The 26,881-nt window shown below is 44.0% G+C and overlaps 1 protein-coding gene across 1 annotated transcript in view; it reads left to right on the top strand.

Annotated features, from left to right (window-relative positions):
* Positions 1–24,293, top strand: part of LOC123770302 (cubilin) — a 70,296-nt gene extending 46,003 nt beyond the window's left edge. Inside the window, exons 3-4 of the mRNA XM_069339555.1 lie at positions 15,198–15,383; positions 21,537–24,293. Of these exons, the coding sequence (XP_069195656.1) occupies positions 15,198–15,383; positions 21,537–23,603 (2,253 nt within the window). The 3' untranslated portion in view covers positions 23,604–24,293. The remainder of the gene's footprint in view (positions 1–15,197; positions 15,384–21,536) is intronic.
* The last annotated feature ends 2,588 nt before the right edge of the window (positions 24,294–26,881 follow it).

Genomic DNA, 26,881 nt, shown 5'->3' with positions numbered 1-26,881 from the left:
AAGTCGGAATTTCAAACTGCGAATACGTGCAGAGAGCCAGAATTTGGCTCCAAAATATGGCTCAGGTAGCGAATTTGGGATGTTTGGGATATTTTGAAAACTGCAGGGGGGTTTGGGCAAAAAATGACCCACCGCCGCTTTCAGTAATTGGCTTATTTTCGGTACAAAAAGTCGGAATTTCAGACAGCAAATACGTGCAGAGAGCCAGAATTTGGCTCCAAAATATGGCTCGGGTATCAAATTTGTGATGTTTGGGATATTTTGAAAACTGCAGGGGGTTTGGGCAAAATGTGACCCACCGCCGCTTTCAGTAATTGGCATATTTTTGGTATAAAAAGTCGGAATTTCAAACTGCGAATACGTGCAGAGAGCCAGAATTTGGCTCCAAAATATGGCTCAGGTATCGAATTTGAGATGTTTAGGATATTTTGAAAACTGCAGGGGGGTTTGGGCAAAATGTGACCCACCGCCGCTATCAGTAATTGGCATATTTTCGGTATAAAAAGTCGGAATTTCAAACTGCGAATTCGTGCAGAGAGCCAGAATTTTGCTCCACAATATGGCTCAGGTATCGAATTTGGGATGTTTGGGATATTTTGAAAACGGCAGGGAGGTTTGGGCAAAATGTGACCCACCGCCGCTTTCAGTAATTGGCATATTTTCGGTATAAAAAGTCGGAATTTCAAACTGCGAATTCGTGCAGAGAGGCAGAATTTGGCTCCAAAATATGGCCAGGTATCGAATTTGGGATGCTTGGGATATTTCGAAAATTGCAGGGGGGTTTGGGCAAAATGTGACCCACCGCCGCTTTCAGTAATTGGCATATTTTTGGTATAAAAAGTCGGAATTTCAAACTGCGAATACGTGCAGAGAGCCAGAATTAGGCTCCAAAATATGGCTCAGGTATCGAATTTGGGATGTTTGGGATATTTTGAAAACTGCAGGGGGGTTTGGGCAAAATGTGACCCACCGCCGCTTTCAGTAATTGGCTTATTTTCGGTACAAAAAGTCGGAATTTCAAACTGCGAATACGTGCAGAGAGCCAGAATTTGGCTCCAAAATATGGCTCAGGTATCGTATTTGGGATGTTTGGGATATTTTGAAAACTGCAGGGGGGTTTGGGCAAAATGTGACCCACCGCCGCTTTCAGTAATTGGCATATTTTCGGTATAAAAAGTCGGAATTTCAAACTGCGAATACGTGCAGAGAGCTAGAATTTGGCTCCAAAATATGGCTCAGGTAGCGAATTTGGGATGTTTGGGATATTTTGAAAACTGCAGGGGGGTTTGGGCAAAATGTGACCCACCGCCGCTTTCAGTAATTGGCATATTTTCGGTATAAAAAGTCGGAATTTCAAACTGCGAATACCTGCAGAGAGCTAGAATTTGGCTCCAAAATATGGCTCAGGTAGCGAATTTGGGATGTTTGGGATATTTTGAAAACTGCAGGGGGGTTTGGGCAAAATGTGACCCACCGCCGCTTTCAGTAATTGGCTTATTTTCGGTACAAAAAGTCGGAATTTCAAACAGCGAATACGTGCAGAGAGCCAGAATTTGGCTCCAAAATATGGCTCGGGTATCAAATTTGTGATGTTTGGGATATTTTGAAAACTGCAGGGGGGTTTGGGCAAAATGTGACCCACCGCCGCTTTCAGTAATCGGCATATTTTCAGTATAAAAAGTCGGAATTTCAAACTGCGAATACGTGCAGAGAGCCAGAATTTGGCTCTAAAATATGGCTCAGGTAGCGAATTTGGGATGTTTGGGATATTTTGAAAACTGCAGGGGGGTTTGGGCAAAATGTGACCCACCGCCGCTTTCAGTAATTGGCTTATTTTCGGTACAAAAAGTCGGAATTTCAAACAGCGAATACGTGCAGAGAGCCAGAATTTGGCTCCAAAATATGGCTCGGGTATCAAATTTGTGATGTTTGGGATATTTTGAAAACTGCAGGGGGGTTTGGGCAAAATGTGACCCACCGCCGCTTTCAGTAATCGGCATATTTTCAGTATAAAAAGTCGGAATTTCAAACTGCGAATACGTGCAGAGAGCCAGAATTTGGCTCCAAAATGTGGCTCAGGTATCGAATTTGAGATGTTTAGGATATTTTGAAAACTGCAGGGGGGTTTGGGCAAAATGTGACCCACCGCCGCTTTCAGTAATTGGCATATTTTCGGTATAAAAAGTCGGAATTTCAAACTGCGAATTCGTGCAGAGAGCCAGAATTTTGCTCCACAATATGGCTCAGGTATCGAATTTGGGATGTTTGGGATATTTTGAAAACGGCAGGGGGGTTTGGGCAAAATGTGACCCACCGCCGCTTTCAGTAATTGGCATATTTTCGGTATAAAAAGTCGGAATTTCAAACTGCGAATTCGTGCAGAGAGGCAGAATTTGGCTCCAAAATATGGCCCAGGTATCGAATTTGGGATGCTTGGGATATTTCGAAAATTGCAGGGGGGTTTCGGCAAAATGTGACCCACCGCCGCTTTCAGTAATTGGCATGTTTATGGTATAAAAAGTCAGAATTTCAAACTGCGAATACGTGCAGAGAGCCAGAATTAGGCTCCAAAATATGGCTCAGGTATCGAATTTGGGATGTTTGGGATATTTTGAAAACTGCAGGGGGGTTTGGGCAAAATGTGACCCACCCCCGCTTTCAGTAATTGGCTTATTTTCGGTACAAAAAGTCGGAATTTGAAACTGCGAATACGTGCAGAGAGCCAGAATTTGGCTCCAAAATATGGCTCAGGTATCGAATTTGGGATGTTTGGGATATTTTGAAAACTGCAGGGGGGCTTGGGCAAAATGTGACCCACCGCCGCTTTCAGTAATTGGCATATTTTCGGTATAAAAAGTCGGAATTTCAAACTGCGAATACGTGCAGAGAGCTAGAATTTGGCTCCAAAATATGGCTCAGGTAGCGAATTTGGGATGTTTGCGATATTTTGAAAACTGCAGGGGGGTTTGGGCAAAATATGACCCACCGCCGCTTTCAGTAATTGGCTTATTGTCGGTACAAAAAGTCGGAATTTCAAACTGCGAATACGTGCAGAGAGCCAGAATTTGGCTCCAAAATATGGCTCGGGTATCAAATTTGTGATGTTTGGCATATTTTGAAAACTACAGGGGGGTTTGGGCAAAATGTGACCCACCGCCGCTTTCAGTAATTGGCATATTTTTGGTATAAAAAGTCGGAATTTCAAACTGCGAATACGTGCAGAGAGTCAGAATTTGGCTCCAAAATATGGCTCAGGTATCGAATTTGGGATGTTTGGGATATTTTGAAAACTGCAGGGGGGTTTGGGCAAAATGTGACCCACCGCCGCTTTCAGTAATTGGCATATTCTCGGTATAAAAAGTCGGAATGTCAAACTGCGAATACGTGCAGAGAGCCAGAATTTGGCTCCAAAATATGGCTCAGGTAGCGAATTTGGGATGTTTGGGATATTTTGAAAACTGCAGGGGGGGTTTGGGCAAAATGTGACCCACCGCCGCTTTCAGTAATTGGCATATTTTCGGTATAAAAAGACGGAATTTCAAACTGCGAATACGTGCAGAGAGCTAGAATTTGGCTCCAAAATATGGCTCAGGTAGCGAATTTGGGATGTTTGGGATATTTTGAAAACTGCAGGGGGGTTTGGGCAAAATGTGACCCACCGCCGCTTTCAGTAATTGGCATATTTTCGGTATAAAAAGTCGGAATTTCAAACTGCGAATACGTGCAGAGAGCTAGAATTTGGCTCCAAAATATGGCTCAGGTAGCGAATTTGGGATGTTTGGGATATTTTGAAAACTGCAGGGGGGTTTGGGCAAAATGTGACCCACCGCCGCTTTCAGTAATTGGCTTATTTTCGGTACAAAAAGTCGGAATTTCAAACAGCGAATACGTGCAGAGAGCCAGAATTTGGCTCCAAAATATGGCTCGGGTATCAAATTTGTGATGTTTGGGATATTTTGAAAACTGCAGGGGGGTTTGGGCAAAATGTGACCCACCGCCGCTTTCAGTAATCGGCATATTTTCAGTATAAAAAGTCGGAATTTCAAACTGCGAATACGTGCAGAGAGCCAGAATTTGGCTCTAAAATATGGCTCAGGTAGCGAATTTGGGATGTTTGGGATATTTTGAAAGCTGCAGGGGGGTTTGGGCAAAATGTGACCCACCGCCGCTTTCAGTAATTGGCTTATTTTCGGTACAAAAAGTCGGAATTTCAAACAGCGAATACGTGCAGAGAGCCAGAATTTGGCTCCAAAATATGGCTCGGGTATCAAATTTGTGATGTTTGGGATATTTTGAAAACTGCAGGGGGGTTTGGGCAAAATGTGACCCACCCCCGCTTTCAGTAATCGGCATATTTTTGGTATAAAAAGTCGGAATTTCAAACTGCGAATACGTGCAGAGAGCCAGAATTTGGCTCCAAAATATGGCTCAGGTATCGAATTTGAGATGTTTAGGATATTTTGAAAACTGCAGGGGGGTTTGGGCAAAATGTGACCCACCGCCGCTTTCAGTAATTGGCATATTTTCGGTATAAAAAGTCGGAATTTCAAACTGCGAATTCGTGCAGAGAGCCAGAATTTTGCTCCACAATATGGCTCAGGTATCGAATTTGGGATGTTTGGGATATTTTGAAAACGGCAGGGGGGTTTGGGCAAAATGTGACCCACCGCCGCTTTCAGTAATTGGCATATTTTCGGTATAAAAAGTCGGAATTTCAAACTGCGAATTCGTGCAGAGAGGCAGAATTTGGCTCCAAAATATGGCCCAGGTATCGAATTTGGGATGCTTGGGATATTTCGAAAATTGCAGGGGGGTTTGGGCAAAATGTGACCCACCGCCGCTTTCAGTAATTGGCATATTTATGGTATAAAAAGTCGGAATTTCAAACTGCGAATACGTGCAGAGAGCCAGAATTAGGCTCCAAAATATGGCTCAGGTATCGAATTTGGGATGTTTGGGATATTTTGAAAACTGCAGGGGGGTTTGGGCAAAATGTGACCCACCGCCGCTTTCAGTAATTGGCTTATTTTCGGTACAAAAAGTCGGAATTTCAAACTGCGAATACGTGCAGAGAGCCAGAATTTGGCTCCAAAATATGGCTCAGGTATCGAATTTGGGATGTTTGGGATATTTTGAAAACTGCAGGGGGGCTTGGGCAAAATGTGACCCACCGCCTCTTTCAGTAATTGGCATATTTTCGGTATAAAAAGTCGGAATTTCAAACTGCGAATACGTGCAGAGAGCTAGAATTTGGCTCCAAAATATGGCTCAGGTAGCGAATTTGGGATGTTTGGGATATTTTGAAAACTGCAGGGGGGTTTGGGCAAAATATGACCCACCGCCGCTTTCAGTAATTGGCTTATTGTCGGTACAAAAAGTCGGAATTTCAAACTGCGAATACGTGCAGAGAGCCAGAATTTGGCTCCAAAATATGGCTCAGATATCGAATTTGAGATGTTTAGGATATTTTGAAAACTGCAGGGGGGTTTGGGCAAAATGTGACCCACCGCCGCTTTCAGTAATTGGCATATTTTCGGTATAAAAAGTCGGAATTTCAAACTGCGAATTCGTGCAGAGAGGCAGAATTTGGCTCCAAAATATGGCCCAGGTATCGAATTTGGGATGTTTGGGATATTTCGAAAATTGCAGGGGGGTTTGGGCAAAATGTGACCCACCGCCGCTTTCAGTAATTGGCATATTTTTGGTATAAAAAGTCGGAATTTCAAACTGCGAATACGTGCAGAGAGCCAGAATTAGGCTCCAAAATATGGCTCAGGTATCGAATTTGGGATGTTTGGGATATTTTGAAAACTGCAGGGGGGTTTGGCAAAATGTGACCCACCGCCGCTTTCAGTAATTGGCATATTTTTGGTATAAAAAGTCGGAATTTCAAACTGCGAATACGTGCAGAGAGCCAGAATTAGGCTCCAAAATATGGCTCAGGTATCGAATTTGGGATGTTTGGGATATTTTGAAAACTGCAGGGGGGTTTGGGCAAAATGTGACCCACCGCCGCTTTCAGTAATTGGCTTATTTTCGGTACAAAAAGTCGGAATTTCAAACTGCGAATACGTGCAGAGAGCCAGAATTTGGCTCCAAAATATGGCTCAGGTATCGTATTTGGGATGTTTGGGATATTTTGAAAACTGCAGGGGGGTTTGGGCAAAATGTGACCCACCGCCGCTTTCAGTAATTGGCATATTTTCGGTATAAAAAGTCGGAATTTCAAACTGCGAATACGTGCAGAGAGCTAGAATTTGGCTCCAAAATATGGCTCAGGTAGCGAATTTGGGATGTTTGGGATATTTTGAAAACTGCAGGGGGGTTTGGGCAAAATGTGACCCACCGCCGCTTTCAGTAATTGGCATATTTTCGGTATAAAAAGTCGGAATTTCAAACTGCGAATACCTGCAGAGAGCTAGAATTTGGCTCCAAAATATGGCTCAGGTAGCGAATTTGGGATGTTTGGGATATTTTGAAAACTGCAGGGGGGTTTGGGCAAAATGTGACCCACCGCCGCTTTCAGTAATTGGCTTATTTTCGGTACAAAAAGTCGGAATTTCAAACAGCGAATACGTGCAGAGAGCCAGAATTTGGCTCCAAAATATGGCTCGGGTATCAAATTTGTGATGTTTGGGATATTTTGAAAACTGCAGGGGGGTTTGGGCAAAATGTGACCCACCGCCGCTTTCAGTAATCGGCATATTTTCAGTATAAAAAGTCGGAATTTCAAACTGCGAATACGTGCAGAGAGCCAGAATTTGGCTCTAAAATATGGCTCAGGTAGCGAATTTGGGATGTTTGGGATATTTTGAAAACTGCAGGGGGGTTTGGGCAAAATGTGACCCACCGCCGCTTTCAGTAATTGGCTTATTTTCGGTACAAAAAGTCGGAATTTCAAACAGCGAATACGTGCAGAGAGCCAGAATTTGGCTCCAAAATATGGCTCGGGTATCAAATTTGTGATGTTTGGGATATTTTGAAAACTGCAGGGGGGTTTGGGCAAAATGTGACCCACCGCCGCTTTCAGTAATCGGCATATTTTCAGTATAAAAAGTCGGAATTTCAAACTGCGAATACGTGCAGAGAGCCAGAATTTGGCTCCAAAATGTGGCTCAGGTATCGAATTTGAGATGTTTAGGATATTTTGAAAACTGCAGGGGGGTTTGGGCAAAATGTGACCCACCGCCGCTTTCAGTAATTGGCATATTTTCGGTATAAAAAGTCGGAATTTCAAACTGCGAATTCGTGCAGAGAGCCAGAATTTTGCTCCACAATATGGCTCAGGTATCGAATTTGGGATGTTTGGGATATTTTGAAAACGGCAGGGGGGTTTGGGCAAAATGTGACCCACCGCCGCTTTCAGTAATTGGCATATTTTCGGTATAAAAAGTCGGAATTTCAAACTGCGAATTCGTGCAGAGAGGCAGAATTTGGCTCCAAAATATGGCCCAGGTATCGAATTTGGGATGCTTGGGATATTTCGAAAATTGCAGGGGGGTTTCGGCAAAATGTGACCCACCGCCGCTTTCAGTAATTGGCATGTTTATGGTATAAAAAGTCAGAATTTCAAACTGCGAATACGTGCAGAGAGCCAGAATTAGGCTCCAAAATATGGCTCAGGTATCGAATTTGGGATGTTTGGGATATTTTGAAAACTGCAGGGGGGTTTGGGCAAAATGTGACCCACCCCCGCTTTCAGTAATTGGCTTATTTTCGGTACAAAAAGTCGGAATTTGAAACTGCGAATACGTGCAGAGAGCCAGAATTTGGCTCCAAAATATGGCTCAGGTATCGAATTTGGGATGTTTGGGATATTTTGAAAACTGCAGGGGGGCTTGGGCAAAATGTGACCCACCGCCGCTTTCAGTAATTGGCATATTTTCGGTATAAAAAGTCGGAATTTCAAACTGCGAATACGTGCAGAGAGCTAGAATTTGGCTCCAAAATATGGCTCAGGTAGCGAATTTGGGATGTTTGCGATATTTTGAAAACTGCAGGGGGGTTTGGGCAAAATATGACCCACCGCCGCTTTCAGTAATTGGCTTATTGTCGGTACAAAAAGTCGGAATTTCAAACTGCGAATACGTGCAGAGAGCCAGAATTTGGCTCCAAAATATGGCTCGGGTATCAAATTTGTGATGTTTGGCATATTTTGAAAACTACAGGGGGGTTTGGGCAAAATGTGACCCACCGCCGCTTTCAGTAATTGGCATATTTTTGGTATAAAAAGTCGGAATTTCAAACTGCGAATACGTGCAGAGAGTCAGAATTTGGCTCCAAAATATGGCTCAGGTATCGAATTTGGGATGTTTGGGATATTTTGAAAACTGCAGGGGGGTTTGGGCAAAATGTGACCCACCGCCGCTTTCAGTAATTGGCATATTCTCGGTATAAAAAGTCGGAATGTCAAACTGCGAATACGTGCAGAGAGCCAGAATTTGGCTCCAAAATATGGCTCAGGTAGCGAATTTGGGATGTTTGGGATATTTTGAAAACTGCAGGGGGGGTTTGGGCAAAATGTGACCCACCGCCGCTTTCAGTAATTGGCATATTTTCGGTATAAAAAGACGGAATTTCAAACTGCGAATACGTGCAGAGAGCTAGAATTTGGCTCCAAAATATGGCTCAGGTAGCGAATTTGGGATGTTTGGGATATTTTGAAAACTGCAGGGGGGTTTGGGCAAAATGTGACCCACCGCCGCTTTCAGTAATTGGCATATTTTCGGTATAAAAAGTCGGAATTTCAAACTGCGAATACGTGCAGAGAGCTAGAATTTGGCTCCAAAATATGGCTCAGGTAGCGAATTTGGGATGTTTGGGATATTTTGAAAACTGCAGGGGGGTTTGGGCAAAATGTGACCCACCGCCGCTTTCAGTAATTGGCTTATTTTCGGTACAAAAAGTCGGAATTTCAAACAGCGAATACGTGCAGAGAGCCAGAATTTGGCTCCAAAATATGGCTCGGGTATCAAATTTGTGATGTTTGGGATATTTTGAAAACTGCAGGGGGGTTTGGGCAAAATGTGACCCACCGCCGCTTTCAGTAATCGGCATATTTTCAGTATAAAAAGTCGGAATTTCAAACTGCGAATACGTGCAGAGAGCCAGAATTTGGCTCTAAAATATGGCTCAGGTAGCGAATTTGGGATGTTTGGGATATTTTGAAAGCTGCAGGGGGGTTTGGGCAAAATGTGACCCACCGCCGCTTTCAGTAATTGGCTTATTTTCGGTACAAAAAGTCGGAATTTCAAACAGCGAATACGTGCAGAGAGCCAGAATTTGGCTCCAAAATATGGCTCGGGTATCAAATTTGTGATGTTTGGGATATTTTGAAAACTGCAGGGGGGTTTGGGCAAAATGTGACCCACCCCCGCTTTCAGTAATCGGCATATTTTTGGTATAAAAAGTCGGAATTTCAAACTGCGAATACGTGCAGAGAGCCAGAATTTGGCTCCAAAATATGGCTCAGGTATCGAATTTGAGATGTTTAGGATATTTTGAAAACTGCAGGGGGGTTTGGGCAAAATGTGACCCACCGCCGCTTTCAGTAATTGGCATATTTTCGGTATAAAAAGTCGGAATTTCAAACTGCGAATTCGTGCAGAGAGCCAGAATTTTGCTCCACAATATGGCTCAGGTATCGAATTTGGGATGTTTGGGATATTTTGAAAACGGCAGGGGGGTTTGGGCAAAATGTGACCCACCGCCGCTTTCAGTAATTGGCATATTTTCGGTATAAAAAGTCGGAATTTCAAACTGCGAATTCGTGCAGAGAGGCAGAATTTGGCTCCAAAATATGGCCCAGGTATCGAATTTGGGATGCTTGGGATATTTCGAAAATTGCAGGGGGGTTTGGGCAAAATGTGACCCACCGCCGCTTTCAGTAATTGGCATATTTATGGTATAAAAAGTCGGAATTTCAAACTGCGAATACGTGCAGAGAGCCAGAATTAGGCTCCAAAATATGGCTCAGGTATCGAATTTGGGATGTTTGGGATATTTTGAAAACTGCAGGGGGGTTTGGGCAAAATGTGACCCACCGCCGCTTTCAGTAATTGGCTTATTTTCGGTACAAAAAGTCGGAATTTCAAACTGCGAATACGTGCAGAGAGCCAGAATTTGGCTCCAAAATATGGCTCAGGTATCGAATTTGGGATGTTTGGGATATTTTGAAAACTGCAGGGGGGCTTGGGCAAAATGTGACCCACCGCCTCTTTCAGTAATTGGCATATTTTCGGTATAAAAAGTCGGAATTTCAAACTGCGAATACGTGCAGAGAGCTAGAATTTGGCTCCAAAATATGGCTCAGGTAGCGAATTTGGGATGTTTGGGATATTTTGAAAACTGCAGGGGGGTTTGGGCAAAATATGACCCACCGCCGCTTTCAGTAATTGGCTTATTGTCGGTACAAAAAGTCGGAATTTCAAACTGCGAATACGTGCAGAGAGCCAGAATTTGGCTCCAAAATATGGCTCAGATATCGAATTTGAGATGTTTAGGATATTTTGAAAACTGCAGGGGGGTTTGGGCAAAATGTGACCCACCGCCGCTTTCAGTAATTGGCATATTTTCGGTATAAAAAGTCGGAATTTCAAACTGCGAATTCGTGCAGAGAGGCAGAATTTGGCTCCAAAATATGGCCCAGGTATCGAATTTGGGATGTTTGGGATATTTCGAAAATTGCAGGGGGGTTTGGGCAAAATGTGACCCACCGCCGCTTTCAGTAATTGGCATATTTTTGGTATAAAAAGTCGGAATTTCAAACTGCGAATACGTGCAGAGAGCCAGAATTAGGCTCCAAAATATGGCTCAGGTATCGAATTTGGGATGTTTGGGATATTTTGAAAACTGCAGGGGGGTTTGGCAAAATGTGACCCACCGCCGCTTTCAGTAATTGGCTTATTTTCGGTACAAAAAGTCGGAATTTCAAACTGCGAATACGTGCAGAGAGCCAGAATTTGGCTTCAAAATATGGCTGGGGTATCGAATTTGGGATGTTTGGGATATATTGAAAACTGCAGGGGGGTTTGGACAAAATGTGACCCACCGCCGCTAGTAGTAATTGGCATATTTTCGGTATAAAAATTCGGAATTTCAAACTGCGAATACGTGCAGAGAGCCAGAATTTGGCCCCAAAATATGGCTCAGGTATCGAATTTGGGATGTTTGGGATATTTTGAAAACTGCAGGGGGGTTTAGGCAAAATGTGACCCACCGCCGCTCTCAGTAATTGGCATATTTTCGGTATAAAAAGTCGGAATTTCAAACTGCGAATACGTGCAGAGAGCCAGAATTAGGCTCCCAAAAATGGCTCAGGTATCGAATTTGGGATGTTTGGGATATTTTGAAAACGGCAGGGGGGTTTGGGCAAAATGTGACCCACCGCCGCTTTCAGTAATTGGCATATTTTCGGTATAAAAAGTCGGAATTTCAAACTGCGAATACGTGCAGAGAGCCAGAATTTGGCTCCAAAATATGGCTCAGGTATCAAATTTGGGATGTTTTGGATATTTTGAAAACTGCAGGGGGGTTTGGGCAAAATGTGACCCACCGCCGCTTTCAGTAATTGGCATATTTTCTGTATAAAAAGTCGGAATTTCAAACTGCGAATACGTGCAGAGAGTCAGAATTTGGCTCCAAAATATGGCTCGGGTATCGAATTTGGGATGTTTGGGATATTTTGAAAACTGCAGGGGAGTTTGGGCAAAATGTGACCCACCGCCGCTTTCAGTAATTGGCATATTTTCGGTATAAAAAGTCGGAATTTCAAACTGCGAATACGTGCAGAGAGCCAGAATTTGGCTCCAAAATATGGCTCCGGTATCAAATTTGGGATGTTTTGGATATATTGAAAACTGCAGGGGGGTTTGGACAAAATGTGACCCACCGCCCCTCTCAGTAATTGGCATATTTTCGGTATAAAAGTTCGGAATTTCAAACTGCGAATACGTGCAGAGAGCCAGAATTTGGCTCCAAAATATGGCTCAGGTATCGAATTTGGGATGTTTGGGATATTTTGAAAACTGCAGGGGCGTTTAGGCAAAATGTGACCCACCGCCGCTCTCAGTAATTGGCATATTTTCGGTATAAAAAGTCGGAATTTCAAACTGCGAATACGTGCAGAGAGCCAGAATTTGGCTTCAAAATATGGCTCGGGTATCGAATTTGGGATGTTTGGGATATATTGAAAACTGCAGGTGGGTTTGGACAAAATGTGACCCACCGCCGCTCTCAGTAATTGGCATATTTTCGGTATAAAAATTCGGAATTTCAAACTGCGAATACGTGCAGAGAGCCAGAATTTGGCTCCAAAATATGGCTCAGGTATCGAATTTGGGATGTTTGGGATATTTTGAAAACTGCAGGGGGGTTTAGGCAAAATGTGGCCCACCGCCGCTCTCAGTAATTGGCATATTTTTGGTATAAAAAGTCGAAATTTCAAACTGCGAATACGTGCAGAGAGCCAGAATTAGGCTCCCAAAAATGGCTCAGGTATCGAATTTGGGATGTTTGGGATATTTTGAAAACTGCAGGGGGGTTTAGGCAAAATGTGACCCACCGCCGCTCTCAGTAATTGGCATATTTTTGGTATAAAAAGTCGAAATTTCAAACTGCGAATACGTGCAGAGAGCCAGAATTAGGCTCCCAAAAATGGCTCAGGTATCGAATTTGGGATGTTTGGGATATTTTGAAAACGGCAGGGGGGTTTGGGCAAAATGTGACCCACCGCCGCTTTCAGTAATTGGCATATTTTCGGTATAAAAAGTCGGAATTTCAAACTGCGAATACGTGCAGAGAGTCAGAATTTGGCTCCAAAATATGGCTCGGGTATCGAATTTGGGATGTTTGGGATATTTTGAAAACTGCAGGGGGGTTTGGGCAAAATGTGACCCACCGCCAATGTTGAGAGCGTGACAAGCAGTCACGCTCTCAACATTGTAGTATCAGTAATACACTATATTTTATAGTAAGGCCATTGGATTTTATAGTAAGGTCACTGAGTCATGTCTGTGTCAAAGCTTTACATAGTAACTTGTTATATTGTTTAACCTGGATCACCAACATAACGAATAATAAACTATTTTCTTTTAACAAGACGATTCACTACATGTTTTGCAAATTCTGGCTCTCTGCACGTATACTCAGGGATATGTATAGACGGAGAGGTGTACCCTGCTTATGGGTGTATACAAACTAAGAGTTTATTGTATTCATGGACTATACATGTACCATGCTGGTATACATGCTGGGTAGTCATAGAGGTATTGTAGTGGCCTTAATAACACTCCCGCAGTTGATCACCCCGTCATAAACAATGGCCAACTGCTCGGTAATCTTGCCGCCAAACCCCTTGTTAATGAATCAAAAAAGCTCAACACGCGACTCAAACTGATGAGGTTCGAACATTTCTCGAACAGTGCTTTGCTCGTGTCCTCTGTTCTAATCGTTGGTCGATCATTATGCCGCCTGTCCTCATCAACACAGACCAATGTTGAAGCGATGCAGCCGCCAAATCCCGTTTATGAATAAAAAATAGTTTACACGCGACTCACAACCGATGACGTGCGATTTCTTGAACAATGCTTCGCTGACAACCTCTGTTCAAATCACAACGCTGTAAATGCTCCACCCACGTACTTCAGATACAAATAATCGCCAAGAAAACCTAAACGCCCAACCTTCGTCAAAGTATATGGAACTTTAATATGTATTAATATTAATAATTTATAATGCACAATACGTAAAAATGTATGAATGCGTCTGGTGGTAGGGGAGGACGGCGGCTGCTTGAGCCTGACCTGAGGACAGGTTGTGAGTGTATGTCAGTAGAAGCGCTGGAAGCGCGCCGGGTCGACGCGTCAAAGCCGTTGTGAATACTTTCCTATGATCATGATTCTTCCAGCGCCAGCCCCGGACCTCCCCACAGTTCCGAAGAGCAGACTATAGTTATAGGTCTTCGCGACGTCGTCTGCGCGGTGTGGTGAAGTGATATGCGAGTCTTGTCTGTCATGTTTTGGCCGCTCCATCTATGGTTTACTTCTTGTAAACATGTCAGCGTCTCGCCGGCATGGGCTCTTGCTCCTCACCGTTATGAAGGAGCCGTGTAACTCAAATTCGATTGTAATATCAACTTATGATGTAAGTACGACCATATGTGATAAAATATAATTGATTTCCATAAGCCTAGGAACACTGATAGAGAAATTGAGAGCGTTGGTATTGAGGGATTTGTGAGCGGTGACGAAGGTGGCGCCTGTGGGGACGAGTGAGCCCAATAACACACACGCGGACTTTGCAGTATGACACGGGCGCATCATTTTAGGTGTTTAAAGTATTAACGCGAGAACTAAGGGAAATTGGACGGTCCAGATGGATTGACAAAAGGTCAGACTTTGGGACTATCGAATAACAGAAGAACGGTTGATATGTAAATGTACAGGAATATTCCTTCGACATTGAGTGGCGGGACTTGCATAAGCTTCATTCAGGGGTCTCGGTAGTACAGTCGGATTCGTCCTCGACTCACAATCGAAAATTCCGCGCGGGACAGAAATAGTTGGGCACATTTCCTTTCACCTAATGTTCACCTAGCAGTAAGTAGATACTCAAGAGTTAGTGAGTTTGTTGTGGGGTACGTAAGTGTGGCTATGAGCACCTGGATGGCACCAAGTGGATAGAATTACCATTTTCAGAGAAGTTGACTTCCTCCATTATATAATACTGTAAATATAACGACACAACAGTGTACACGTGAGGCTGCCCCCGTGTGGTGGGAGTGTCAACATTGCTCTCTGTGTAAGAGGAACATCTGTCTGCGTGTCACATGTCGCACCTTTTGATTCATAGTTGAGGGAGGAACTTGTGAAAAGCTAAAATGCGGATTATGTAATTTTTTAACTTTTTAGAACAGTGTCTTGTGATTGACAGATTATTATAAATGTCCACTCAATATGGTACTTGATTACATGCATATTCTTGGTCATATGGTCTTAGGTGCCATCGTGACATGGTCATCAGTTGGGATTTTGCTTTCGGTCAACAATAACTTGCCCACGTTATTGGTGTCGAGAAGGTTGATGTCTAAAAAAGTTCACTGCCCACAGATAAACTTGACCTTTTTTCGTAGTTTTATCTACCAGTACACACCACCAACCTTCAACAGACAGACGTCTAACGGTATTACCCGTCAACAGATTGTGGACGGGAACGCACAGACGGAGGTGTCCAACAGGAAGACCCCAGGTATGTTCTGTGGGGAGATAGAGCAGACTCGCACCTTCATCTCTGAGACCTCCTTCGTCAAGATCATCTTCACAGTCACTAACTTCACAGAGGAGACCTACTTCAGCTTCGACTCCCGAGTTGAGCAACAGAAGGAGGTAAGGGGAAAACGAAAGGAAGTAACAGGAAAAAAAGGATATAAGTGAGCATCGGGTACGAGGAAGGAGTCATGCACCTACATACGTCTTAAACCTTTCCTTCAGTCATAATTTAGTTTATCAAAGTCGGCATTTCGCAGGTCCCATAATTCGCAACTATTCACACTGAGACAGTGACTGTTAAATAACTTTTGATTAGGTATCAAAATGTCCAGATGATTTTATGATTTTTTTCTTTTAATCTTTGTGCCTAATAGTAGATTTAGGTCAAGTCTGGATAATACGTGAGGTTGTATTCTCTCATAGTCCTCTCATTTTTCTACATAGTGTTTAGTTTGTGCTAATAGAACGAGATCATAGGTTTAACTACCTTAGTACTGTCTATACGGAAGCCAGCTCTACTGTAACTAAAGAAGATATACAGCAAATAGTTAAACGACTCTGTTTTACCCATTTTAAGTTTCCAGACAAGATTTCACTCTATTTCAGAACTATTACACATTTTTTTATCAAATATTCTCATCTAGAAATAGACTTTTTTCTGCTTATCAGTTCTCTATAAAGAATAATGTGCCGAACCTTGTCATACTCTGGAAGCCTCAAGAAACAGAAGAGTGCCGTCCTGAGAGTTGTAATACTTTATAGTTTCTGCAACCACCAAACTGCAGTGTCGTAGAGCAATCAGTTAGTGCGCAAATTGACCGCGCCTTGGCTTGAAAATTAAGAGTGTATGAGTAGTCAAAAAAAATAAAAAGCGTGTTTAGAGCATTGGTTCTACCATTTTTGGGAGGACATAGATGGTCGGCATTGTAAACAACGGTTCCCATTGTTTACATTGGGAACAAGTAGAAAGATGTTCATGAGGAGTAATGTTCCACAGGAGAGAGCGCTTCTGACACAGAAGTCGTTTTGGTATTCTGTTTAAGGTTACCAGAGTAGATATTAATGGGGCTATCGACTCTTAGTATTTTAGATTCTCTAAATCCTCCTCGACTCTCACAAATATCACCCGCAATACTAAACATACCCTAACTACCCCCTCCCCCCCCCCGAGCAATACTAAACATACCCTAACTACCCCCCCCCCCCGAGCAATACTAAACATACCCTAACTACCCCCCCCCCCCGAGTAATACTAAACATTCCCTAACTACCCCCCCCCCCGACCAATACTAAACATACCCTAACTACCCCCCCCCGAGCAATACTAAACATACCCTAACTACCCCCCCCCCCCGAGCAATACTAAACATACCCTAACTACCCCCCCCCCCGAGCAATACTAAACATACCCTAACTACCCCCCCCCCGAGCAATACTAAACATACCCTAACTACCCCCCCCCCCCGAGCAATACTAAACATACCCTAACTACCCCCCCCCCCCGAGCAATACTAAACATACCCTAACTACCCCCCCCCCCCGAGCAATACTAAACATACCCTAACTACACCCCCCCCCCGAGCAATACTAAACATACCCTAACTACCCCCCCCCCCGAGCAATACTAAACATACCCTAACTACCCCCCCCCCCGAGCAATACTAAACATACCCTAACTAACCCCCCCCCCCCGAGCAATACTAAACATACCCTAACTACACCCCCCCCCCGAGCAATACTAAACATACCCTAACTACCCCCCCCCCCCCGAGCAATACTAAACATACCCTTACTACCCCCCCCCCGAGCAATACTAAACATACCCTTACTACCCCCCCCCCCGAGCAATACTAAACATACCCTAACTACCCCCCCCCCGAGCAATACTAAACATACCCTAACTACCCCCCCCCCCCGAGCAATACTAAACATACCCTTACTACCCCCCCCCCCCCCCGAGCAATACTAAACATACCCTAACTACCCCCCCCCCGAGCAATACTAAACATACCCTTACTACCCCCCCCCCCGAGCAATACTAAACATACCCTAACTACCCCCCCCCCGAGCAATACTAAACATACCCTTACTACCCCCCCCCCCCGAGCAATACTAAACATACCCTAACTACCCCCCCCCGAGCAATACTAAACATACCCTAACTACCCCCCCCCCCCGAGCAATACTAAACATACCCTTACTACCCCCCCCCCCCCCCGAGCAATACTAAACATACCCTAACTACCCCCCCCCCCGAGCAATACTAAACATACCCTTACTACCCCCCCCCATCCCGAGCAATACTAAACATACCCTAACTACCCCCCCCCCCCCGAGCAATACTAAACATACGCTAACTAACCCCCCCCCCCCGAGCAATACTAAACATACCCTAACTACCCCCCCCCCCGAGCAATACTAAACATACCCTAACTACCCCCCCCCCCCCCGAGCAATACTAAACATACCCTAACTACACCCCCCCCTCCGAGCAATACTAAACATACCCTAACTACCCCCCCCCCCCGAGTAATACTGAACATACCCTAACTACCCCCCCCCCCCCCGAGCAATACTAAACATACCCTAACTACACCCCCCCCTCCGAGCAATACTAAACATACCCTAACTACCCCCCCCCCCCCGAGCAATACAAAACATACCCTAACTACCCCCCCCCCCCCGAGCAATACTAAACATACCCTAACTACCCCCCCCCCCCCCGAGCAATACTAAACATACCCTAACTACCCCCCCGAGCAATACTAAACATACCCTAACTACCCCCCCCCCCCCGAGCAATACTAAACATACCCTAACTAACCCCCCCCCCCGAGCAATACTAAACATACCCTAACTACCCCCCCCCCCCCGAGCAATACTAAACATACCCTAACTACCCCCCCCCCCCCCCGAGCAATACTAAACATACCCTAACTACACCCCCCCCCCCCGAGCAATACTAAACATACCCTTACTACCCCCCCCCCCCCCCGAGCAATACTAAACATACCCTAACTACCCCCCCCCCCCCGAGCAATACTAAACATACCCTAACTACCCCCCCCCCGAGCAATACTAAACATCCCCTAACTACCCCCCCCCGAGCAATACTAAACATACCCTAACTACACCCCCCCCCCCGAGCAATACTAAACATACCCTAACTACACCCCCCCCCCCGAGTAATACTAAACATACCCTTACTACCCCCCCCCCCGAGCAATACTAAACATACCCTAACTACCCCCCCCCCGAGCAATACTAAACATACCCTTACTACACCCCCCCCCCCCCGAGCAATACTAAACATACCCTAACTACCCCCCCCCCCGAGCAATACTAAACATACCCTAACTACCCCCCCCCGAGCAATACTAAACATCCCCTAACTACCCCCCCCCGAGCAATACTAAACATACCCTAACTACACCCCCCCCCCGAGCAATACTAAACATACCCTAACTACACCCCCCCCCCCCCCCGAGTAATACTAAACATACCCTTACTACCCCCCCCCCGAGCAATACTAAACATACCCTAACTACCCCCCCCCCGAGCAATACTAAACATACCCTTACTACACCCCCCCCCCCCGAGCAATACTAAACATACCCTAACTACCCCCCCCCCGAGCAATACTAAACATCCCCTAACTACCCCCCCCCCCGAGCAATACTAAACATCCCCTAACTACCCCCCCCCCCGAGCAATACTAAACATACCCTAACTACACCCCCCCCCCCGAGTAATACTAAACATACCCTTACTACCCCCCCCCCCCCGAGCAATACTAAACATACCCTAACTACCCCCCCCCCCGAGCAATACTAAACATACCCTAACTACACCCCCCCCCCGAGCAATACTAAACATACCCTAACTACACCCCCCCCCCCCCGAGCAATACTAAACATACCCTAACTACCCCCCCCCCGAGCAATACTAAACATACCCTAACTACCCCCCCCCGAGCAATACTAAACATACCCTTACTACACCCCCCCCCCCCGAGCAATACTAAACATACCCTAACTACCCCCCCCCCCCGAGCAATACTAAACATACCCTAACTCCCCCCCCCCCGAGCAATACTAAACATACCCTTACTACCCCCCCCCCCGAGCAATACTAAACATACCCTAACTACCCCCCCCCCCGAGCAATACTAAACATACCCTAACTACCCCCCCCCCCCCGAGCAATACTAAACATACCCTAACTACCCCCCCCCCCCGAGCAATACTAAACATACCCTAACTACCCCCCCCCCCGAGCAATACTAAACATACCCTAACTACCCCCCCCCCCCCCGAGCAATACTAAACATACCCTAACTACACCCCCCCCCCCCCCGAGCAATACTAAACATACCCTAACTACACCCCCCCCCCCGAGTAATACTAAACATACCCTTACTACCCCCCCCCCCCCGAGCAATACTAAACATACCCTAACTACCCCCCCCCCCCCGAGCAATACTAAACATACCCTAACTACCCCCCCCCCCCCGAGCAATACTAAACATACCCTAACTACACCCCCCCCCCCCGAGCAATACTAAACATACCCTAACTACACCCCCCCCCCCGAGCAATACTAAACATACCCTAACTACACCCCCCCCCCCGAGCAATACTAAACATACCCTAACTACACCCCCCCCCCCGAGCAATACTAAACATACCCTAACTACACCCCCCCCCGAGCAATACTAAACATACCCTTACTACCCCCCCCCCCCCGAGCAATACTAAACATACCCTAACTACCCCCCCCCCCGAGCAATACTAAACATACCCTTACTACCCCCCCCCCCGAGCAATACTAAACATACCCTAACTACCCCCCCCCCCCCCGAGCAATACTAAACATACCCTAACTACCCCCCCCCCCCCGAGCAATACTAAACATACCCTACTACACCCCCCCCCCCCCCGAGCAATACTAAACATACCCTAACTACACCCCCCCCCCCCGAGCAATACTAAACATACCCTTACTACCCCTCCCCGAGCAATACTAAACATACCCTAACTAACCCCCCCCCCCAGAACAATACTAAACATACCCTAACTACACCCCCCCCCCCCCGAGCAATACTAAACATACCCTAACTATTCCCCCCGAGCAATACTAAACATACCCTAACTATTCCCCCCGAGCAATACTAAACATACCCTAACTATCCCCCCCCCCCCGGAGCAATACTAAACATACCCTAACTACCCCCCCCCCCCCCCCCCCGAGCAATACTAAACATGGCACGAACGCAAACACATTTTCCGCCGTTTAAAAGATTTGTTGATACTATTTGTGCAGTCTCTCAAACTCTTTGGTGAAAGGCTTGATATAGGATTTTGTAACTTGTGGCAACATTCCTAACTTTATTTTCACATATATTTGGGAGGTGTTATGGTGCATTTGAACTGGTCGGTGGAGCGATGGCCTAGCATCTTGAAGGGTTGTGGTTCGAACTTCACTGGTCAAAGTTGTTGGGCACCGTTCCGTTCCCCCATCTTCATATCCCAGTTCCTTGTCCTCATATTCCCTTAAAGTGCTATATAGACATACTGGTTTACTGCTCTCTTGATAATTATCTTACCTTTTTGGGAGGACTGATGTGAGCATTTTTCCCCTAAAACATCTTAAAGCTTAGCCAAATGTGTTTTTGATTCTGTACAAATTCACTTTCGGAACCTAAAATATACTGTCTTGATTAAAAAAAAAAATTACTTTCTGTAAAATTACTTATTACTGTTTGCAGATGGGTCAAAATCTGCTGATGGAGTTTACGCTATTTTTCCCTGATCGAACTTATATTCCACCAGAGACGATAAATGGACAATTTCATTGCGAAGCTTTACTCAATTGTATATGCTCTAAGGCATACCCGGCTCTTACTTTTACTGTGCCAACGCTCATTTATTTGTGGTTGACTCTTGCAGTGTTCTCTTGGTCTTTACCCTTCACATCTCTTGGTGACTGAAGTACAACATTGGCTGTTTTCCCATCTTTAGCAGATACAAGTCAAATTTTGCTAGGTCCCAGTCATATTTGTAGTCATATCCCGATATTTAGATTGTTACAACTTATTTTCTTTTTTCATGTAGAATTCCAGAACAGAATATTTGTGAATGCATAAAACTTGGTCTCGATTAATACTTAGCATACACATTTTTGGGTACGATAGTGCATGATTATAGATGAAGTGACATGCTGCCTATTGATTTTCTTAGCATTTAATTATAAAATGACTGTTTATTTCAGGTGTATGGAAGATTTGGGCCCAACCCAGTGCTGTATCCATATCGCCGAGGGGAGGTGGTTCCGGGCACCTACTGTGAGAGGGTCTTCACAGACTGTAAGCTGCAGTCATGTTTTGTGCAGTCACCTGGATACCCAAGCGTGTACCCACGCAACCTGCATTGCAAGTACTACCTCAACACTCGCATGCCCTTCATCAAGCTTTACATTGAGAACGAAGAGTTTAATGTGGACGGCCAGCGCTGTGAGAACCCCATGATGTGCCCTATGCGCCCACTCAGCACTAACTGCCCCTTCGACTTCATCCGTGTCTACGACGGCAAGAATGAAGACGCAGCTCTTATCGGCACCTTTTGTGGGATGGGCCGTTTTCCTCACTCTATCATTGGTTCAGGTCAAGACGTGATGGTAGAATTCGTATCATCCCCTGCTGGTCCTTTCCTCAATACTGGATTCCACTTCAACGTGGGCAACTGGCCTGGTCATGTAGAGTCTAGTGGATCACGGAATGGGACATGTGACTGGGTGTTCTCCAGCGACACAGTTGAACGAGGACAGGAATCTATCTTTCTCTCCTTGGCTCATTGGTATCCACCAGGAACTTCCTGCTCTTACTTAATTCGTGGACGGCCTGACGAAGTGGTTAGGATGTATTTCCCTTCTTTTCGGGTGCGTCCCATTGAGGCTCCCATACGCCCCTATGATGGCGACTGTGGCGAAACTTTGATCATCTACGACTCTGATCATGAGGATGATGCTCGTATTATGAAGATGTTTTGCGATACATTTTCTCGGCCATTGGAGAAGCATGATTTTATATCGTCAGGAAGTGCCATGTTTGTGAAATTTGAGAGTCGCACAGGAAGTTACGATGGATCTTCATTGTATTATTGGGCTCAATATGACTTCTTCAACAATACACATTATGGAAAACCCGTAGAGGATACGCTTTGTGATGAACTCTTCGAGTCATTTGTGAGGCCTGAGGGCAAGTTTGGGTCACCCCTCAACACACTGCTTTATAAGACCGATGAAGATGTCTTATGTCGTTACCACTTCAAAGCCCCACGCTATCAGTATCGTCGTATACTCTTAACTATTAATTCTACAAACTTCAAACATAATGACGACGATTGTATGGATTGCCTAAATGACAAAGTAGACAAGCTGAAAATTATCGATCCTTTTCGAAATGGGACCAATGTTTGCATTTGCGACAATTGGCTCTCGGGAAACCGTCTTCCTCCTAGTATCGTCTCTAATGGACCATCACTTACTCTTGAGATGCATGTTGATCATCGTCATGCTATGCAAAACTACTTCAAGTCAACATCGCCAATATTTGAGGGCACATACAAGTTTATCCACAGTCCCATATGTGGTCCTACGGTCATACCGGCCTCCACCGAGGGCAATATCATCTATCCAAAATACGAACCATATGTGTACGGTGGATATGGAGAGGATGTTCATTGTATCTGGGAGCTGAGGGTAAAACAAGAGCGTGATGTCTGGCTGTATGTAGACCAGCTCGATTTCTCTCTAAATGACTGCACGTTGGAAGTTATTGAAGTGTTTCTGCCTGGCCGTGACCGGCCCGAATTTACTATCTGTGAGAAAGGTGACACAGTTGACGAATCGAAGGCCAGCATCCTTAAGGCCCGCGACTTGACAGAGGGTGCCATCATTATACACTTTAAATCCTCAGCTCCAGGTCACTCCAACTTTAAATTGACTTGGACAGAATTATTTGAGTTGCCAAGAAACAGCGATGGCACTGTCATGACTTCAAAACTTATGGCACCAGGCGAGTGTGAATTTGTGTGTCCCGGACAGGCGGCTTGTATCCATGACGACTTGGTATGCAATGGTGTTCGCAACTGTCCGGGTAATAGTTCTGGCGCTGCCCAACATGATGAAGCACCAGAGATCTGCTTCTCTCGTACAGGATCCAAGTTCAACTATGTAGCTCTGGGGCTTGGTGCCGCTGGTGGCACTGTAGTGGCCGTGGCAGTGATAATCCTCGTGTGCCGCAATTGTCGTAAACGACCCGACGACAACACCTTTTAACTATGCAAACTTTTACTACACAAATTCAAGAGACATTTTGGGCATAAATGTATGAAAGCCCCAACACTTGTGTTAATGAACAATTCTTATGCAAGAGACCATGGCGTTGATGGAAACACAGTGTTTACACGCCCAGCAGTAAGAGCCCAGGAGTGTGTGGTGGGATCCGTGTAAAAATGCGTTTGTGTAGTACAAGCGAATGTAAGGTAGTTTCGACCAATTGTTTCTTCCATAACAAGTAACACAGGACAAAGAGGCCTTCGTTGTCTCCTCAGACAGGATGAACTCCAGTTCTCTGTCCAGCTATCTACGTCTTCTTAGGCGACTTCTCATTCCCAGGTGTAATTGTGCATAGATATACATATATAATATAAAATTATATATGTATATACTCCTGAATTCATAAGTGTCAAAGACTACATATATAAACTGTATATAAACTGGTTTAGTATCCAATAGTTGGAGGGTTTCAAGTACATCTTTCTTTCATACTAGTAGGTCATTTAAAATGAACAAAATCAAATTTTTGATTAAGTACAAACATGCTTCTTAAACAGCTAATAACATGTTGCATGAACAATACTGATGCAACAACTTTCATCTTCGTTTGCTGTTGATCAGCACCTCTTATTACTTGTTATAAAGTTGCTGTATAACCTGGCGAGTTTTACAATAAAATATTAATGCCTTTGTTTTATAGCATTATCAACTCTACAGTAGGCGGATGTTGCGTGTTCATTGTAGAGGGTCTGAAGTTTGCCTCTAACCTATAGCAGTGCAACAGTTTTTCAGTGGCAAAACACCTGCAGAGCGAACCATTTAATTGCATTTCCAGTATATAATTAAGGCAATCTCCATTATTTGTGCCGAAACCTTTTAATCAGCTTATCTCCCCTTAAGTGACGTTATGCTATAATTACAAAATCCTTCAAAGGCACTGTTGGCAGTGGTCAGAGCCGAGACTTGGTAACTATGTCCACCATTAGGTTTTAATACTTCATTTTGAAATCATTATTTGTTTTGCATTGTCATACCAGGTTAAAATTTATCTTGCTATAATTCTAATGATTAATGCCATACTTCTCTGCAACTGCTATACTTTAGAGAACTTCGAGGAGTGGACTATCACTAATAATAGATCATAAACTACAGAATTTCAACCATTTAAGAGCAACCATCGTCAACCTAGCCATATCTCGGCTGTTCCAGGTCAAATGTTCTTACCCTCCATCAGATTTGGAGAAATGGATATATTTTACATTATTAAATAGGAACTATGCACTGCCAAGATAATTTGCATCTTATATTTATCTACGGTCTTTTAGAAAATTTAGAACAAAAAATTACAAGTGGGGACAAACACCATGATGCCAGGGTTGATGCAAGGACTATCATAAAGGGTATTCTTGTGCAGCAGTACAGTTAGTCTGCTGCATTTGATGTTTGCTGTCTTGTAAATAGACTATACTATTTCTATAATTTTGACAATTGTTTGTTGTGATTTGCCATGTCTGTCGGAATTCTCATGTCAAGAACCTTTATAGAACACTCATACAAGGTCATTTTTAGCAACAGTATTGTAATGTTTTAGTGTGCCCAATTATTTTAATGTTTTAATAGTGACTAGATATACTGAGTTACATTTTTATACAGCTTGGTAGTCTCTTAAAACAGAATGTTGTACACTGCCGGACGACCACAAAATCTGGGTCATGACCCGGAGTGCAGACTGTGGCATTGAGCAGTGTTTTCTCTCTCCTTTATACAGGTCAAATCTAATGAATCCTTTTCTTAACATGACAAGATAATTTTGTAACAACTTTCATGATAATATAAATCTCTCATGGGTAATCATTTATGATTTTGTACAGTAACAGTTTTAATTTTAAGTTTAATAATAAGGAACTATAAGGTGTGGCAGCATCACTTACCCACCCGTCACTACCAACAGCTCGAGGTTACAATATAATGTATCCACTAAAGTTACGAATTTAGCTGACAAGTGCATCGTTTTTTTTTTTTTTTTTTTTTTTTTTGCAGTGCACTGTATCAAATGTAGTGTACTGCTAATCTGGCATTTACCAATGCTTCCAAGATTTACAATTTACTATACTGGACCATAAAAAAATAAATTCTAAATGCGTGTGCATAGGCTGGTGGCATCACACTTTGTTGTAGGCAAGTTAAATTTATACATGTACACACATCTATATACATTAATGTGGAACAATTCTGTACCATTATTGGAACTTTTAAACTTTGTAGCTGGTACTAACAACGAAACAGACAGCCTTTGTGTTAGATATTTCCATCTTTCAGTTACCTTACAACAAATGTCTAGGTAAATATGCCCAAGTAAAAAAAAAACATTGCAACAGCATGCAGGCTGGTAATTAATATTTTATGAAACTACAGTAAGTTTTGCATAGCTTTGTTTTTCAAAACATTGCATACACTGGTAAATCAGCAAACATTACAGCTAAACTGCCTATACTTAGATCTGCATTTCCACAGATTTTTTTTGCAAGATGCAACAAGCTTTGGTGTGCTGCTTGTATGCCTAATATTAATATGCATCTTTTTTTTCCTCAGGCAGGTTGAAATATTAACAAGAAATGACATGTAAAATGTACAGATGCATCAGCAGACCCAGTGAGATGGGATCATGTGTTTAATAACTAGAATATGTCTACATTTGTATACAAAAGTTCCAGTAAAAAAAATTCATGCCATGAACAAAAATCTGTTGTGCCCACCCATTTATTTGAAAATTAAAAATGTCTGCTGTAATTTCCGCTTTAACAAATTTTGTCAATTTATACAAGTATAATAAAAAAATATTCCAAAATTTAGGGGGTTGCATACTTAACTGGTGACCATAACGCAAATGCTGATGAGGTCCATGGATATGAATACCACAGACATGTTCATGTCTGTGGTATTATAGTACCACAATAGTCGAAAAAGTGTTACCTTCTCATTACTTCTGATAAACCTCTGTCCAGAAAATGTTAAAAAATTATCAGGAGAGCATTAAGTTATTCACACTAGCTAGCATTTAGAGATATACGAGGCCAAGAAGCTGGGATATGAGGACTGTGAAGGAACGGTGCCAAACCACATTACCGGGTTTTTCAACATTTAAAGTGGTCAGTGTGTGTGTGTGTGCGCGCGCGAGATCATGCAAATAATTCCTGTGTTTAGTTTGTTACATGAATGGACCGGGTGACATGACATTGAGCATTGTGGGGGTCAGAGTACATATGGCTGGCAGTGGG

This window comes from Procambarus clarkii, chromosome 42 (assembly GCF_040958095.1).
Source record: "Procambarus clarkii isolate CNS0578487 chromosome 42, FALCON_Pclarkii_2.0, whole genome shotgun sequence".
Taxonomy (NCBI): Eukaryota; Metazoa; Arthropoda; class Malacostraca; order Decapoda; family Cambaridae; genus Procambarus; species Procambarus clarkii.
Note: the sequence above shows the minus strand (reverse complement) of the source record. Positions and strands in the feature narration are given on the sequence as shown.